This window comes from Tubulanus polymorphus, chromosome 7, assembly GCF_964204645.1.
Source record: "Tubulanus polymorphus chromosome 7, tnTubPoly1.2, whole genome shotgun sequence".
In the NCBI taxonomy this organism is placed as follows: domain Eukaryota; kingdom Metazoa; phylum Nemertea; class Palaeonemertea; order Tubulaniformes; family Tubulanidae; genus Tubulanus; species Tubulanus polymorphus.
The window spans coordinates 13470870-13487468 of record NC_134031.1 but is presented as its reverse complement, the minus strand read 5'-3'; the positions used below and the strand labels follow the sequence as shown (position 1 = coordinate 13487468).

Sequence of the window (16599 nt, the reverse complement as noted above, 5' to 3'; positions counted from 1 at the left end):
AAAATCCAACGCGTTCTACTGCTAGAACGCCAAGAAAAAAGATGGCAGATTTCGCCGGTGGCTAAATGCAATACCGCAGGTCCGGGTCGTATAGAAAAACCATTGGCAATCAATCCAAATTTAGAAAATATTGGCAACAACCATAGGAAAGGGTAAAGTACTCGACGGAAATACCCTGTTTCTTTTATCTATGGGCGAAGACTGATGATGAGAAGTTACACAGTGCCGCATGCTCTAACCGAGATAATTGTAGCCTCAACTGTTAGCATAGGGATGTCAGACTGCATTCTGCAGTTTTCATGAAACCATTCAGAGAGCTAACTATAACATATGAAAGTCGCTGTAACAGGAAAGACTACAAATAAGTTGTATAAAACTCACGCAGAATGTGCAGATGAAGTTGATGGCCGTTTCTTTTCTAGAATATCTGCCTGTGGTAAAGGAGGAGTGGTATCTCTCATTTCGGGTGGCAGACAGATTCTTGGCTCTAAATTATCCAAGTTTATTGTCTCCGTATCACCAGAAACTGTATGATCTTCTGGTAGGAAGTCAAATGATTTCAGTGCATCCTACAATAAAAAATGTCCATTACCAAATATGCATGAAAACAAAAACAAAGCTTCACACTACTAAATCCACAATACTGTATTTTGCAAATTATAAAACTGGTTTCAACATACTCAGTCTGAAGGATATTAACATAATGACTGATCAAGTCCCGACTTTCAAACACTCGCGATTTGATTTAAAACAAGGCAAAATCAAAACAAATCATTCTGAAAATTACAGAGCTGGACCTCAATGAATGCCCAGCAATAAGTATGAGAACTGTTGACGATTCAAAGCTCGCTGTTTGGAAATTGTTACCTGATATAGACCAGCAAGTACCATGTAGATTTTTTCCTATAGACAACTATGATCTTATGATAGTGATTGCAATAACTTACCCTGAGTTCACCATCAGGTGACAATTCACGTTGAGATTTTTGCAAATCTTTCTCTTTCGGCATTTGACTGTTTCTATTATTCGGAGATAATGGCTCAAAGTTTAGTTTCTGTATAGGTGGACCACGATCTGATGCCATGATTCCTTGAAAACATGATTCCATTATGTTAAACATCATGGAACTTTTTCACTTTTTGGCACCAACATTCCTCACCAAAAATATAATCTTTTCTTTACCTGGAGATGTAACAGCCGTTGGAGGACTTATCGCATTGGGGTCATTACAACTCTGTGGTAAAGCCCGTTTCATCAAACGTCCCCATGTAGCAACATTGATATTCATCTGGCCAGGCCTAAAAACATTCTTTCCTATAAACACAAGTAAACTCTCATCACATTATTTGGGTGGTGAGACAATTCAAATACAGATAAACTATGATGAAAATTATCTTATACATTTACGTATATTGTTATAAATTTTACATATATGACTTCATTTATACACATGTATTGTCAAATAAAGATTTGCACCTTTGTGTTTTGGGAATATTTTTCTCTGCCTTTGGAGCTTCGGTTTTCTAGATATAGTTGGATTCAAAAATGCAATCTAAAACATAAAATAAATCAAAGTCAAATTTAGGAACTACGTATGACCAGAAACAAAGTTTTATGGTGAGCATTCCTAGCCAACACAATGCTAAAACCTGACTTCTGAGCCTGACTTCTCAATGAATATTGCTATTTGGGTATTCTTGGAGCAATCCCTATTTGATAAACGCATGAAAACCAAGACATTACATCATATCATTCTAAGGACCATCTAACTATGATATTGTTACTACAGTCGACTTCGCTTCATTTGGAACAGATTTACTCGAACTTTCACATATTTCGTAGATGATAGCAGGTCTGAATTTTTTTATGTGAAACCTTTAATAAACAATTCATTTTATTCAAAATAACTCATATTTCTGGTTAATCCGTGCTAGATTTTTGGTGCATTTACTGAAATTAGTACCGGTTAATCCGTACTGCTGAGATCAACAGTGTCATTGCCTGGTTCACCGAGTGGGAGATACATGGATTTTCGTTTTCTTCAGGTTCGACACTCAAACAAAAGGAGTCATTTAAGTCATTCTCTGCTTTATGCTTTCAAAGGTTTTGGGTTTATCTTGTCAATATTCAATATGGTAAAAGCAATTTATATTCAGTAACTGGGTATTCTTTAAGTCATATCCAGGCTTTAGTTTAGGTATTTATGACCACTTTGGGGATGTGGGAAATTGAAAACCTAACTGGTTTTCACTTAATCCATATAAGAATCACCCCTGCCTAAATATATAAGTTAAGTGGAGTTGACTGTATCATTGCTACAACGTAAACTCTCTGACTCAACAGATTTTAACAATCTACGAATTCAGTGTTAAGAATATCACATATCAATTTTAAAGACTCTTATTTTGACTTAAACGTGACTGAATCAAAAACTACGTGCCTACGACTTCAACAAACTTAATATCAATAACGCACCTCTACAAACAAAACTCCTTGTGGTTCCAAACATAAAACCATACCATCGCCATAACCCATCAGAAAATCTTCAAGACGAAGGAATTTTACTGCGCACATCTGTCTCCAATCTTTCCAGTGAATATCAATTTCAATTTCTCTGGCCTGAAGAATGAAGACAAAAAGTAGAAAAACGACAACCACGGTCAATGGCCGACTCACGATTGACAAATATCATGACACCAAGACTTATAATCTGATCATTTGAATGCCTGAAGTCGAAACTAAGCAAAAATACAGAACATGTCTTGGTCTACAACTTTCCACTATATGGTGGGGAACATTCAAGGATATGTTACCCTGTCTAAATCAATGGTCATTCGTTGATCCCAGCATTGTTGGCTGCATGTTTTAAATGGCGTCTGTCCAACCAACTGGTTGTCCACTTTCAATACAGCCATAACCTCTTCTGAAAATATCAATATTTTCCTGTCATATCTCATTTTAAGGCAATGTGAATGAATAGAAAATTTTAAGTAAACATGAACGTCAATTATATCTACATATATCATATAATTTTGGACACATGAAATTATATATGTTTTTGTTGTTACCTAGAAACTAAGGACAGAAACTGTAAAGTCTGATGCACACCTTAAAAAGTTTCTACGTTTCATCACATCATTGCATGACCATTTAGGCCTACCTATAACCGCGAGCCAGCACACAGTCCCAAAAATGAAAATTTGATGGGTATCAAAAAGACTTATTTTAGAAAGTCTTTTGTTATTTATCGTTGATTTCCACTTCAAGTGATCATGCAATGAAGTGATGATACGTACCTCAACGGTGTGCAACACAGAACTTTCATCTTTTGTGGTTGATGGAAGGAATTGCATAAATTTCTATACGTCTATAGCTGCGTTTACACTTCAATAGTTAGACCGTTCTAAATGGGTCCATACCAGGAACGCGCATTCACATTGCTGAAACTGGCTATAGATAGTTATCATTGGCTCTAAGATGTTGCCACGAGTATTTTACCCCGAAATTCCCAGACTGTTATTTATAAAACAAGATACTCCACCAGCAACACACGTAAGATTTTAAGATAAATAATAATTTGTGATGCATTAATTTTTTCAATTTATCCGGTACAATGAAATTTGAAATAATTAATCAGCTTGATGAAAAATTATTACAACTACAATCAATTTTATCACAATTGAATTCATACCACAGGGTACGATTTGGAATGGACCTGGAACCAGTTACTGTCGAAACACAGATTAAGTCCATTCCAAAAAGGGATGGACCAAATCTAGACTGTTCTAAACAACGTAGTGTGAATGCAGTTTATATGTTTTTAAAAACCTAATGTTTTTGTTCAAAATCACGCATTGAGAACTTCAATACAATACATCCAATAAGATATCATATTCATATATTATTTTTTTTCCAATTTTGCAAATTCCATCAAACTCTGAAACCACAGTATATTGAAGTGCTTTAAAATTACACTAAGGCTATAGTTTATGTAAGCTTAAAAACCTGAGTGCCGACTGTCTGGTTAATCTTCTAGATTAATAAGAAAGAAACTGGAAATTTTGCAATTTACACATTTGGAGCATGATAACAAGTTGGTTTTAAGTCAGGGGCCATTCATAAAGTACTACGTATTCATAAGGGGAGGAGAGCCACAGAGAAAAGTCAGCCACTTCCACCTGTGTAAATCATGCTTTAAATTGTTGGGTTTAAATCAGCAAATTCTTGCGTACGTAATTTATGAATTATAGAAAGCCCCTTTGAGAAAGCAGAAAAGCAGTCACAGGGATGAGAACTGTTTTGTGCGCCAAAACATAATGCTAGACACAGCAAACCTTCCACCCCCATCAGTTTCTCAACGGATCTGGACAATTTGAAAAGCTCGGTTTTTTAAATTTCTCAGCACAAAAAAGCGGGAAACCACCAAAAAGCGGGAAATTATCATCCTTGGGTCAGTACAATTTCCTTTTCTATCTCACCTAAAGAGAGGAACCAGAAACAAAGTTATGAACATTCTTATCTGACTCCAAAACCCCCAAAGTCCAACAGGAGCTACCTTTTTTATGACCCAAAAGGGACGATATGGATTTTCTTTGACGCCACATCTAAGCAATGCTATTTTTTTGTAACCTCCCACTCTCAGTCACAATCGAAACCACGTTGGACAAAACCTGCTTCTACATTGAGGAGGGATCAACAGAGAATGCAGGATTTCATAACCAAAAGAATGACACAGGAAAATGACCATCCGGAATGGAAGACATCTAAAGTATCTTCCGCCGTCAGCCCCCACACATATGTCAAGTGCTAGCGTAACGTGTAAACCATGGACCGCGAATTCTGCTGTCATGGCCGTCTGTTCTACGAAAGATGCTGATACCCAAACAAATTGTGAGTTGATTTTTCTTGAAATTGCATCCGAGCGAGAGAACCGTCTCAGAAAAGATTTTGAGAAAGTGTCAAACGATTTAAGTGACCTCGCTATGGAAATTAGTGCGAAAAATAAAACAATCAGAGGAAAACGGAAAGAGATATATGGATTGCAATCGGTTCATTGCAATCAAAGGTAGACAAGTTAAAGACCCGTATTATTAGTACTGCCATTATGAAATCATCTCAAAATACCGATAAAACAGTAGTGGATATCGGTATTCAATGTGCAAGTGTACCTCCGAAACTTATGGCTGCGAAAAAACCAGCGAAATGAATGTACAAAGTTTAAGTACAAGATCCGATTTCGCAAAAGTACGCTGAATTTAGTGTTACTTGGCAGCAACCACTTTCATCGGTTTTCAATGATATATGGAATTTATATGATTGAGTGATTTAGGGATCCTCCACCAGTTATGGGATAAGAAGGGACGAAATATTATCTGGTTAGGAATGTGTTTAGACATTAAGTGATAACTGTTGACTGTTTGATACATCAATATGTATTCATAATTATTCCACAGCTGAGAGATTGTGTATATTCATATTCTTATAAAATCATATATAATTTTCCTTTTGTTTTCGGGGACAAACACTTTCAGAACGTAGTGGGGGAGGATTTAACAACACTAAATGTCCATGATAATTGTTGTAAACATTTCAACTATATTCTATATTCCTTTAATGTTTAAATGTTTACTTGCAATAGCTCTTTTTCTTGAGACAGTTTTTCTGTGTCTAATGCATTAACTGTTGTTTGTCTCACTGTCATGTCACTTCTCGTCACCTTTGTTTTTGTATCCATTTTCCATGTCTCCACCTGTCTCGTATCTCAATGAATATGAATAGTTTGTGTGTAAAAATAAATCAGTTCCAGTTTTGGTATTCCAAGCTGTTAGTTAAGTCTCACTCTCTTCGCTCTGTTCCGGATTACTCACGTCGACCATTCTTCGAGAATAGGACCGAAAATAGCTTTGCTAAACTATCAATGCACACGGCATATATATTGACCAGACATTCTAACATAACTACATTCTGGCTGGGGGAGAGTGTATTGCAGGGTATTTTAGGCTGCAATGCGCAAGTCTAGTTCTAGTTAGTAATGAGTACTGTACATACACAAAATCTGACCTATGTTTACAGATTGTTATATCCGCATTGGCAATGATGTTATTGGGCATGAGCAGTGAATTCAATAGGAAATAGATTTAGTGAAAGAAAAAAGTGGGGAAAAAATAAGAATCACAAGGAATACAATAGGGTTTCTGAAAACAGACAAAAACCCTAATCACGTCTAACAAATTGCTGAGTTCATTGAAAATGAAAAGGTTGTCACAAGCAACAATGGTTATCTGAATTATGATAAAAGAAACTGGGTGCCTCTTTCAGAAATGTTCAATTAGTTTTTATTTTGGAGATAGTGATATCCTAGACGTGCTTCAATGAGTTAATGAAGCTCTCGAACCTGAGCTATCCGGTTTAGATTTTAAAAGACATGCAGAATTCTTAAAACAATCAAAACCAGTGATAACATAAAAACACACTTGCTAATTTGAAGCTATCACAATTATTCCATTCGATGGTAGTTTAAGTGCATATTTTCTTTGAAGAAGCATGTAGCATTAATAACGAAAGCGATATTTCACCGTTTGGTCAATATGTATATAATGTATGAAATGTACCTGATCTACTCAGTCGTTTCAACAGTTTATGATGTGATAGCGTTTTTCCTAGATCACACGATACACATTACACAGTCGTTATTATATAGCAAGCCTGTAGCTAGGGGGTTCACCCATTCGAATGAACTTTTGACCATCAAAATCAAATATTTTCCTGATCTTCACATATTGACATGGCATGTACCATCAAAATAAAGACAGGTATAATAATATATATAAATATGTAAATTGTAGATGTAAACCACACAAAATGTTCCATTTGCCAAAAGGAAGATGCCTGGCTACAGGCTTGAAATAGAATTCAAAACAATTTCTATGCAGCAAATCAAATGTAATCTCTTACTTCTAAACCAAAACATGATACCACTAAATAAAGAATCACAAGTTAATTATCATTGATGATATACATGTAGGCCTACATGTAGTATGGTATCACTTAAGAGTATCAATCGCTACTCCTGAGGCAATTGCAGTCATGACATAGCAGTAGATCTGAAACTGTAACTATTTTCAGACGGAGAGAAGGTATGACTTTTTCTTCGAATCAAATCATTCATCAGACCTTCAGCAAATATATACACAGCATCATTTTTCACAGCTTTAAGGATCCATTCACTAGAATAGTCCAGATCATCAGCTATTTATGAAGTTATCAATTAAATGATAGCAATAAATGATATTTATCAGGGCAGGAGATCCAAGGTTCTTTTTCCCATTGCAAGGAGAGCGTCAGAATTTGAACCTATGAATACTGGATTAACAAGACAAATATGTAGACAGCAGATGGCTTAAACTTAAACAGCACAGACACACCTACCCACAGTCAAGACTGCACTATATGCCACTGGATTGTAGGTAATCAATTAGTGATGGAAATTAGGGAAAAAATCAAAGATCCATACAGTGTTCCATACAGTGAGATAAACTTCATTATTGATATCATCAAAAATCATTATTTGACTAAGATAAGGAGTGAACTAAAATAAGAAATAACAACTGATTAAAACTGATAAATAGACGAAAACTGACAAAAAAAAGGATGGTCAATCCTTTATCAAACTTCAATTCTGATAATGCAGGATATGAACTTACGCGATAAATCTTCGCCTTTGACGTTGTACGATTTTGCGCTGCTACGACCATGAAAACTACGCGCTTTTATAAAACCTTTAGACTCATTTACATTAGCACCCCACATGGCTAAACTATCGCGTCTTGTACGGCCAGGGATCTCCTCTAATAAATCTTGACATCCAACCAATCTGAAATTGAATCATTCAAAAAAGTTCTGTTCAGCAAACAACTAGGGGTCCAGGTACACCATGCCCACTTGGGAAGTGGTTTCAAATGCTCAACAATCTACAATTTCAATATTCAACGCCCCCTGGTGACAATAGACAAAAACCAATGACCTTGAAACCAAAATCATAGAACATGTCAGCAGCTAAGATTTTGTATTTGATTAAGATAACAAAATATGCCTCGTTACTATTTTAATAAGGAAATGCTAAGTTATTCTACTATTCAACACCCCCTGGTGACCATATGCAAAACCTAATGACCTTGAAACTCACCACAATCATAGAACATGTCATGAGCTACAACTTTGCATTCAATCATGGTAACAAAATATGCCTTGGTAACAATCTAATAAGGAAATACTAAGTTATTCTACTATTCAACACCCCTGGTGACCATATAGAATAACTAATGGCCTTAAAACTCACCACAATCATAGATGATGTCATGAGCTACAACTTGCAATTGATTGTGGTAACAAAATATGCATAGGTACAAATATAATATAGAAATACTAAGTTATTGTATTATTCAACGCCCCCTGGTGGCCATATACTAAAACCAATTGACCTTGGAACTCACCAAAACCATAGAACACATTATGAGCTACAACTTTCTGATTGATTGTGGTAACACAATATGCTTAGGTATCAATATAATGTGGAAAAAACTTTTTCCCACCTTCGAATCAGTACTGATGACACCAAAATGGCCACCAATTGTGTCATAATTGGCATATCAAAAATACCTGTCCCAAGTATAAAAGATCCCTTTTCAAAGAATACCCATCACAAATTGCAATGAGAAATGGCAAACCAGTAGGAAGCTACAGAACTCAGAATTCCGGCCTGTCACGACCGAATGCGTTTCGTGTAACTCGGTAGGGTAGTTTATATCATTCACTCTGCCGATGTCTTTCATATTCTTTGACCCGTTACAATAATGGGTATTATATATTTGCTTGGTTCGATTTGTTAAACGCATTTCGCCATAAGCCTGCGTGTGTACGCTCTCGCAATGACGAGCGTGGTTGTGGTCGCGTCGTGGGGTAAGTTCGACATTTTTCTTACACTATATCCTTGATAGTTTGAGGGGTTTTCCTCTAGTATTTTTCTCGTGTTTAACATTCTATAATAATGGAACAGTTAAATATTAGATATTCAGACGGAGTTGTAGTTGAATAATTCTATTAATTCTATAATTGTTTAATTTTTAGTGCTAGAATCTAGATATAAGATTCAGAAAGTATTGGCATTTGATTGTTAACTCATATATATATGGATTGAAGACTTAATTTTGAGATTATTATTTAATCTGATGATGAATTGCATTAAATTTAGATTATTGCATTTTTGGTAATTTCTGGAATTGTTTCCAGCTTATATTTTATAGTGTTTAGTGTACGATGGTATACTAGTTACCGGCTGCAAGTGCCGGTCCGGTATCGACCCGTAATGGTGGGTACTCAACCGATTTCGTTATCGTCGGCTGCCAGTGCCGCGTGTTTTGTTCGTCAGCTGCCAGTGCCGAATATCTTGTTTGTCGTCGGCTGTAACTCATATATATATATAGATTGAAGACTTGATTTTGAGATTATTTTTTAATCTGATGATGAATTGCATTAAATTTAGATTATTGCATTTTTGGTAATTTCTGGAATTGTTTCCAGCTTATATTTTATAGCGTTTAGTGTACGTTGGTATACTAGTTACCGGCTGCAAGTGCCGGTCTGGTATCGACCCGTAATGGTGGGTACTCAACCGATTTCGTTATCGTCGGCTGCCAGTGCCGCGTGTTTTGTTCGTCAGCTGCCAGTGCCGAATATCTTGTTTGTCGTTGGCTGTAACTCATATATATATATAGATTGAAGACTTGATTTTGAGATTATTTTTTAATCTGATGATGAATTGCATTAAATTTAGATTATTGCATTTTTGGTAATTTCTGGAATTGTTTCCAGCTTATATTTTATAGCGTTTAGTGTACGATGGTATACTAGTTACCGGCTGCAAGTGCCGGTCCGGTATCGACCCGTAATGGTGGGTACTCAACCGATATCGTAATCGTCGGCTGCCAGTGCCGCGTGTTTTGTTCGTCAGCTGCCAGTGCCGAATATATTGTTCGTCGTCGGCTGTAACTCATATATATATGGATTGAAGACTTAATTTTGAGATTATTATTTAATCTGATGATGAATTGCATTAAATTTAGATTATTGCATTTTTGGTAATTTCTGGAATTGTTTCCAGCTTATATTTTATAGTGTTTAGTGTACGATGGTATACTAGTTACCGGCTGCAAGTGCCGGTCGGGTATCGACCCGTAATGGTGGGTACTCAACCGATTTCGTTATCGTCGGCTGCCAGTGCCGCGTGTTTTGTTCGTCAGCTGCCAGTGCCGAATATCTTGTTTGTCGTCGGCTGTAACTCATATATATATATAGATTGAAGACTTGATTTTGAGATTATTTTTTAATCTGATGATGAATTGCATTAAATTTAGATTATTGCATTTTTGGTAATTTCTGGAATTGTTTCCAGCTTATATTTTATAGCGTTTAGTGTACGATGGTATACTAGTTACCGGCTGCAAGTGCCGGTCTGGTATCGACCCGTAATGGTGGGTACTCAACCGATTTCGTTATCGTCGGCTGCCAGTGCCGCGTGTTTTGTTCGTCAGCTGCCAGTGCCGAATATCTTGTTTGTCGTTGGCTGTAACTCATATATATATATAGATTGAAGACTTGATTTTGAGATTATTTTTTAATCTGATGATGAATTGCATTAAATTTAGATTATTGCATTTTTGGTAATTTCTGGAATTGTTTCCAGCTTATATTTTATAGCGTTTAGTATACGATGGTATACTAGTTACCGGCTGCAAGTGCCGGTCCGGTATCGACCCGTAATGGTGGGTACTCAACCGATATCGTAATCGTCGGCTGCCAGTGCCGCGTGTTTTGTTCGTCAGCTGCCAGTGCCGAATATATTGTTCGTCGTCGGCTGTAACTCATATATATATGGATTGAAGACTTAATTTTGAGATTATTATTTAATCTGATGATGAATTGCATTAAATTTAGATTATTGCATTTTTGGTAATTTCTGGAATTGTTTCCAGCTTATATTTTATAGTGTTTAGTGTACGATGGTATACTAGTTACCGGCTGCAAGTGCCGGTCGGGTATCGACCCGTAATGGTGGGTACTCAACCGATATCGTAATCGTCGGCTGCCAGTGCCGCGTGTTTTGTTCGTCAGCTGCCAGTGCCGAATATCTTGTTCGTCGTCGGTTGCCAGTGCTGAGTGTCTAATTCATCGTTCGGTCGTTCCGTTCGTCGTTCGTCGGCTGCCAGTGCTGAGTGTCTAATTCATCGTTCGTCGTTCCGTTCGTCGTTCGTCGGCTGCCAGTGCCGAGTGTCTAATTCATCGTTCATCGTTCCGTTCGTCGTTCGTCGGTTGCTAGTGCCGAGTATCTAATTCATCATCATTCGTCGTTCGTCGGTAGCCAGTGCCGAGTATTCTTATTCTTCGTTGTACGAATTATGAATCCGATGTACATCGTGTAATAAATTTATATTCGTTTTTGAAATCCGGCTTCCGTATTTTTTGGTATTGAGGCATCCGGTCACATTACTCGTGACACGGCCGAAATTAAAATTTTTGGGCACTAAAAAGGTCATAGGACGGCTATCTTGAGACCGATGGACCCAAATTTTCTTAGGCTGATGGGCCCTTGGGGGAATCAAATATATACGTAATATCAAGGTAATTGATCAAAGCGTCTTCAAAATTTCGTGTCTTCAAAAAAATGTGTAATAAGTGCTGATTCTGGCGAACAATAATGGCTGCCAGATGGCCATCTTGATTCTGACAGCGCCAGTTTTTGGGCTGAAGATGTGTCTAGGGTAGGTACATGTGTAACCCAAATATCAAGACATTACATTGAAGCGTCTTCAAAACTTCGCAAAATAATTGGATTCCGTCTACGGACGGACGAACGACTGACGAAAAGTGAACGCAATAGCTCGCTGGGACTTAAGTCCCAAGTGGGCTAAAAACCTTCCATTCACACAGGTATTGAATTCAAATAGATATTATACAAAATATAATTGACCAAATGCATACAACTAAGGCAAGAAAATGATACCCTGTTTCTCAGTTTTAGAATCCCTGGAAATGACCTGACAGCAGGTGTTTATTTTTATTTCTATCTCATCATCAATCTAGGTCACTTCGGATAACATGAGAAGCACATCCGCATCTGCTACTCATTGTACACTGTGCTGCTTACTCGTTCACACGCTTTTGTTGCTAGTTAAATTGGATTTAGTTTTAGTTATAGTTATTTCACATAAATTGTTGGATTATTAGCTACTTAGAGGACATTTGTTGTTGGATTATACGAAGATTTGTTAGTTCGAATTGGATTTTAGTTGTCTAAGGATAAATATGGATATGGATATGGACGATTGTCTCCTAGACGAAGTGTCAGTTGGAATTGTGACAACTGAAAAAGAGCTGCCTTCCCGAAAGGGAATTAAAGGCAAGGGTGAAGCACCCATTGGCAAAAGAAAGGCTAAAGAGGCCACAAAAAAGGGCGAAGCGCCCAATAAAAAGGACGAAGCGTCCAAGAAAATTGACGAAGCGTCAACGAGCGGTGGTGAAGCACCAAAAGTTAAAGATAGGCCTAATGACTTGGCAAAAATAATGAGTTGCCTTGGCGCTATCACAGCTAGGCTGGATAGTTTGGAAAATCCCAAGAAGCGAAAGGCTCCTGAAATGTCCAGTGAGAGTGAAGACGACAAGGCATTAAGTGAGCTATTCTCGGACAAGGGACATGAGTCCGAGGGAGACGAAGATCTGCTCGACGGCATAGCACCGAGTTTGATGACAAGCCGATTGGGCCGGAGATTTCAGCCAGATTAGCTGAAATAACAACGAAACGCTTTAATAAAGCTACGCCGCCAGATGCGATCAAAGAGCGCATGAAACTGTACCATAAGTTTGTTTTAGACTCCCACAAGATGGCTGTAAGATTGACCCCGGAGAAAATGGCTAGAGTACAGAACATGTGTAATGAATTATTGCAAGCCGTGGGAAAGCCAGTTAAGATACGTAGACTAGCAGAAGTCTTAGGTACTTTAATAGCATATATGCCTGCATGTATGTTTGGTAGATTACATGTCCGGGAGCTTGAGTTTGATAAGATAGATGCCTTGAAACGATGGGGTGACCATGAATCATCAGTACTGCTCTCAGAAGGTTCTAGACATGACCTACTTTGGTGGATAGAGAATGTCGAAATGTGTGAAAATTCTATAGTTCACGACCCGCCTACTGTTACAATCTTTACAGATGCTAGTAACCTAGGGTATGGCTACATAAATAAAGCCACAGGCGCTTGCGGTGGCGGGAAGTGGCAGGAAGATGAAGCCAAACATCACATAAATTATCTTGAGTTGATGGCTGTTTTGTTTAGCCTTAAAGCTTTGTGCAGTGAATGTACAGATGTTCACATACGCGTCATGACAGATAATACCACCGCCGTCGCATATATAACTAACATGGGTGGTACTCATAGCAAACTTTGTAACAAGTGGCACAAGACATCTGGGATTGGGCCATAAGCCTAAATGCTTGGGTCAGTGAGGCCCACGTACCAGGAATTGAAAACGTGGAGGCTGATGCCCTCAGTAGAAAATTCAGTCTGGAAACAGAATGGATGCTAAACCCACTAACGTTCAAAAAGTTGACTAAAGAAATGAATGTGAAAATAGAGGTGGATCTTTTTGCATCTAGAAATAATTGCCAGGTTGAGAGGTTCGTGTCTTGGAGGCCGGACCCTGAGGCGATAGCAGTAGATGCTTTTACCGTAAACTGGGGAGATAAAAATTTTTATATCTTTGGTCCTTTCAGCTTAATCCCAGACATACTAAGGAAAATTCGAGAAGGCAGGGCATCAGGAGTAGTGATAGTGCCCAACTGGCCGAGCCAGTCCTGGTATCCGACGCTGATGTCAATGGTAATCGATGTGCCACTCTTAATACTGAAGAACCGTAAGCTTCTTCTACAAAACAACAGCAACGTGGAACACCCGCTGTGGGGAAAACTTTCTCTGCTGGGGTGCCATGTATCAGGGAAGCACTTGGAAATAAAGGGATTTCAAGCGAAGCTACCGGCATTATACTCAGCGCTTGGCATGAAGGAACAAATAAACAATACAGATCGTTTATTAAAAGATGGAAACGTTTTTGTGATCAAAAAGCCACCGATGTTTTTTCGCCAAATGTTGCTGAGGTATTAGACTAACTTACTGAGTTGTTCCAGAATAATTTGGGCTATAGTAGCATTAACACTGCTCGTTCAGCGCTTTCATCTTTTATTACCCTCGGCCATGTGGAGAACACGCGTTAGTCCGGAAGTTTATGCGGGGAGTGTTTAAAAGACGGCCGGCGTTACCTCGATATGTACAGATCTGGGATGTGAATATTTTAATTAAATATTTTGAGTCACTACAGCTGTCAGGACTAAATCTCTCATTGACATTTAAACTTGTTACATTGTTATTGATATTGAGTGGTCAGCAAGCGGAAACGATGAGAAAGCTTAAGTTATCTAAGTGTTCGCTGACAGACGATGTCGCTGTTTTCTATATAGACTCTGTTTTAAAAACTTCTAAGCCTGGGTCGCATGTTAAAACTGTAGAGTTCAGTGGCTTCCCTAGTAATGAAAATTTATGCCCGGTCCGACATATTCGGGAGTATATTCAGCGCACTCAGAGCTTGCAGGCAGAAACGGATGCATTGTTTAAAAGTTACATTAAGCCACATGGTGCTGTGTGTACAGAAACTATAAGTGGTTGGGTTAAGTGTACGCTTAGTTTAGCGGGGATTGAGACGTCGATTTTTAAGGCGCATTCAACGAGATCAGCATCCACGAGTGCAATGTATAAAAGTGGAGTGCAAGTGGATGACATACTTAAGAAAGTAGGTTGGAGGAATGCTGGAACTTTTGGAAAGTTTTATAATAAAGATGTTGTGTCAACAGATTAAGGGGAAAAATATATAAATTTGTAATATCCTTGAATTTGAAAATAATGAAGTGGTTTACATTATTTCTTTTAGTTGGGCTTTGAATACCATCATGCTTTAAAGTCTCATGTTATCCGAAGTGACCTAGATTGATGATGAGATAGAATAATTAAATTAAACGAGACTTACCTGTAAGTCGAAGTTTGATTGTGATTCTATCGAATCGTCGATCGGGAATGGAGAGATAACTTGCCCACCCTTTGTTTGCTGTTTGTTTGCTTGTTTGTTTTCCCTCCCTAGTTGGTTTTATTTGATTTTATTATGATGTCATTCAAAGCGTTAAAGAATGAGTAGCAGATGCGGATGTGCTTCTCAAGTTATCTTTCCGTTCCCGATTGATGATTCGATAGAATCACAATCAAACTTCGACTTACAGGTAAGTCTCGTTTAATTTAATAATTATAAAAGGAAAAATATGAATTTTTGGAAATACTGACCAGGCAGGCAGCAAAATCATTTGTTTTTTTAAAGCTAAGATACCCAGCTTTAACAAGTAAAATGTGTCATAAAGAGGTTTGCGGGGATGCACACGTACCAGAACCGAGAAATCACGAGAGATCTTCTGAATAAAAACATTGTCAAAAATGTCTTCAACCTGCTTTGAATATCTTGGTTGATTGACATAATTTCATAGAAACACCATCATATTCAATGTACATATATATTTTGTCACACGAATTTATCCATCTCAACAATGGGATACCGGCAACACTACAGTGACAAGCGAGGATCAGCAATGATCCACCAGGATTGCTAGTGGCACTAGGTTAACACGCTTCAATTTCTTTCAACATTTCGATTTATTTCAAATCGAATCTTTTATTTATGCACCCTACCAGATCCAACCAGAAATTTTCCATGGTTGATTTCGATCAACCATTGACATACATGCATTTTGTCTGTTAATAAATTTTTCAGGGTTGTTTCCAACATAACCAAGAAGTCAATGCTTCTAAGCCTTAGCCTGATGGTACAGCAAGCCTATTGGAGTTCATAACATCAACACATGTTCTAAGGTATCAATGTGTAAAACCATTGCGCAGCATTCCTTTTAGGGTTTATTTAAGTACTTACCGAACTTCCAGTTTTCCCGTAAGCGCTGCTGGTTTAGCTAATGCCGAGAATTGACATTTATCGCGGCCAGATTTTTGCGCATACAACGATGTTGGACTAGAGGAACTGAGCTCTTCACGTAGTATTTGAAGTTGATTGGATTTAGGGTTCAGTTCTTCGACTCTTCGTTCCAGCGAAATTCGTAGTAATTCATATTTTTGAAACGATTCTGCATATCTGGACTGAGCCTGCAAAACGAAACACAAATGAATATATCAATCAACTACAGACTTGTCCACATTGGTGCATATAGATTCATTTGGAGGAGTTTTCACAGCAAATGGGAGGAAATGAGTCCGATTTTGGACTAACTTTGATATCTCGGCCATGGGGAGTAATCGAGTAAATGAGCTCTTAAGAAGAATATAAACTACTCTCAAACAGGAGTAGTCAGGTTTGCAAGTGGGAAATCAAATACACTCACTATTCGTCTAATGAACATACTAATTATACTTCATTGTCAAAGCCAAATCTGACTGATTC

The 16599-nt window shown here is 37.8% G+C and overlaps 2 protein-coding genes across 7 annotated transcripts in view; both read right to left on the bottom strand.

The window, feature by feature from the left end:
• Positions 1-16599, bottom strand: part of LOC141909360 (pre-mRNA-splicing factor ATP-dependent RNA helicase DHX16-like) — a 415810-nt gene that overhangs the window by 23439 nt on the left and 375772 nt on the right. The gene's annotated exons all lie outside the window — the stretch shown is intronic.
• The window catches only part of LOC141909361 (serine/threonine-protein kinase N2-like), a 70418-nt gene that overhangs the window by 30160 nt on the left and 23659 nt on the right, over positions 1-16599 (bottom strand). For 3 of the 4 annotated variants that reach the window (XR_012619702.1, XM_074799802.1, XM_074799803.1), the window contains 9 exons: positions 16078-16304; positions 7705-7874; positions 6613-6660; positions 2815-2924; positions 2477-2620; positions 1478-1553; positions 1184-1315; positions 948-1090; positions 382-569 (listed from right to left, as the gene is read on the bottom strand). Coding sequence is in view for 3 of the 4 variants with exons in the window: in XM_074799802.1 (XP_074655903.1) it covers positions 382-569; positions 948-1090; positions 1184-1315; positions 1478-1553; positions 2477-2620; positions 2815-2924; positions 6613-6660; positions 7705-7874; positions 16078-16304 (1238 nt within the window). In the remaining variant the exon portion in view is untranslated. The remainder of the gene's footprint in view (positions 1-381; positions 570-947; positions 1091-1183; positions 1316-1477; positions 1554-2476; positions 2621-2814; positions 2925-6612; positions 6661-7704; positions 7875-16077; positions 16305-16599) is intronic. The other variant, XM_074799804.1, reaches the window with a different exon arrangement.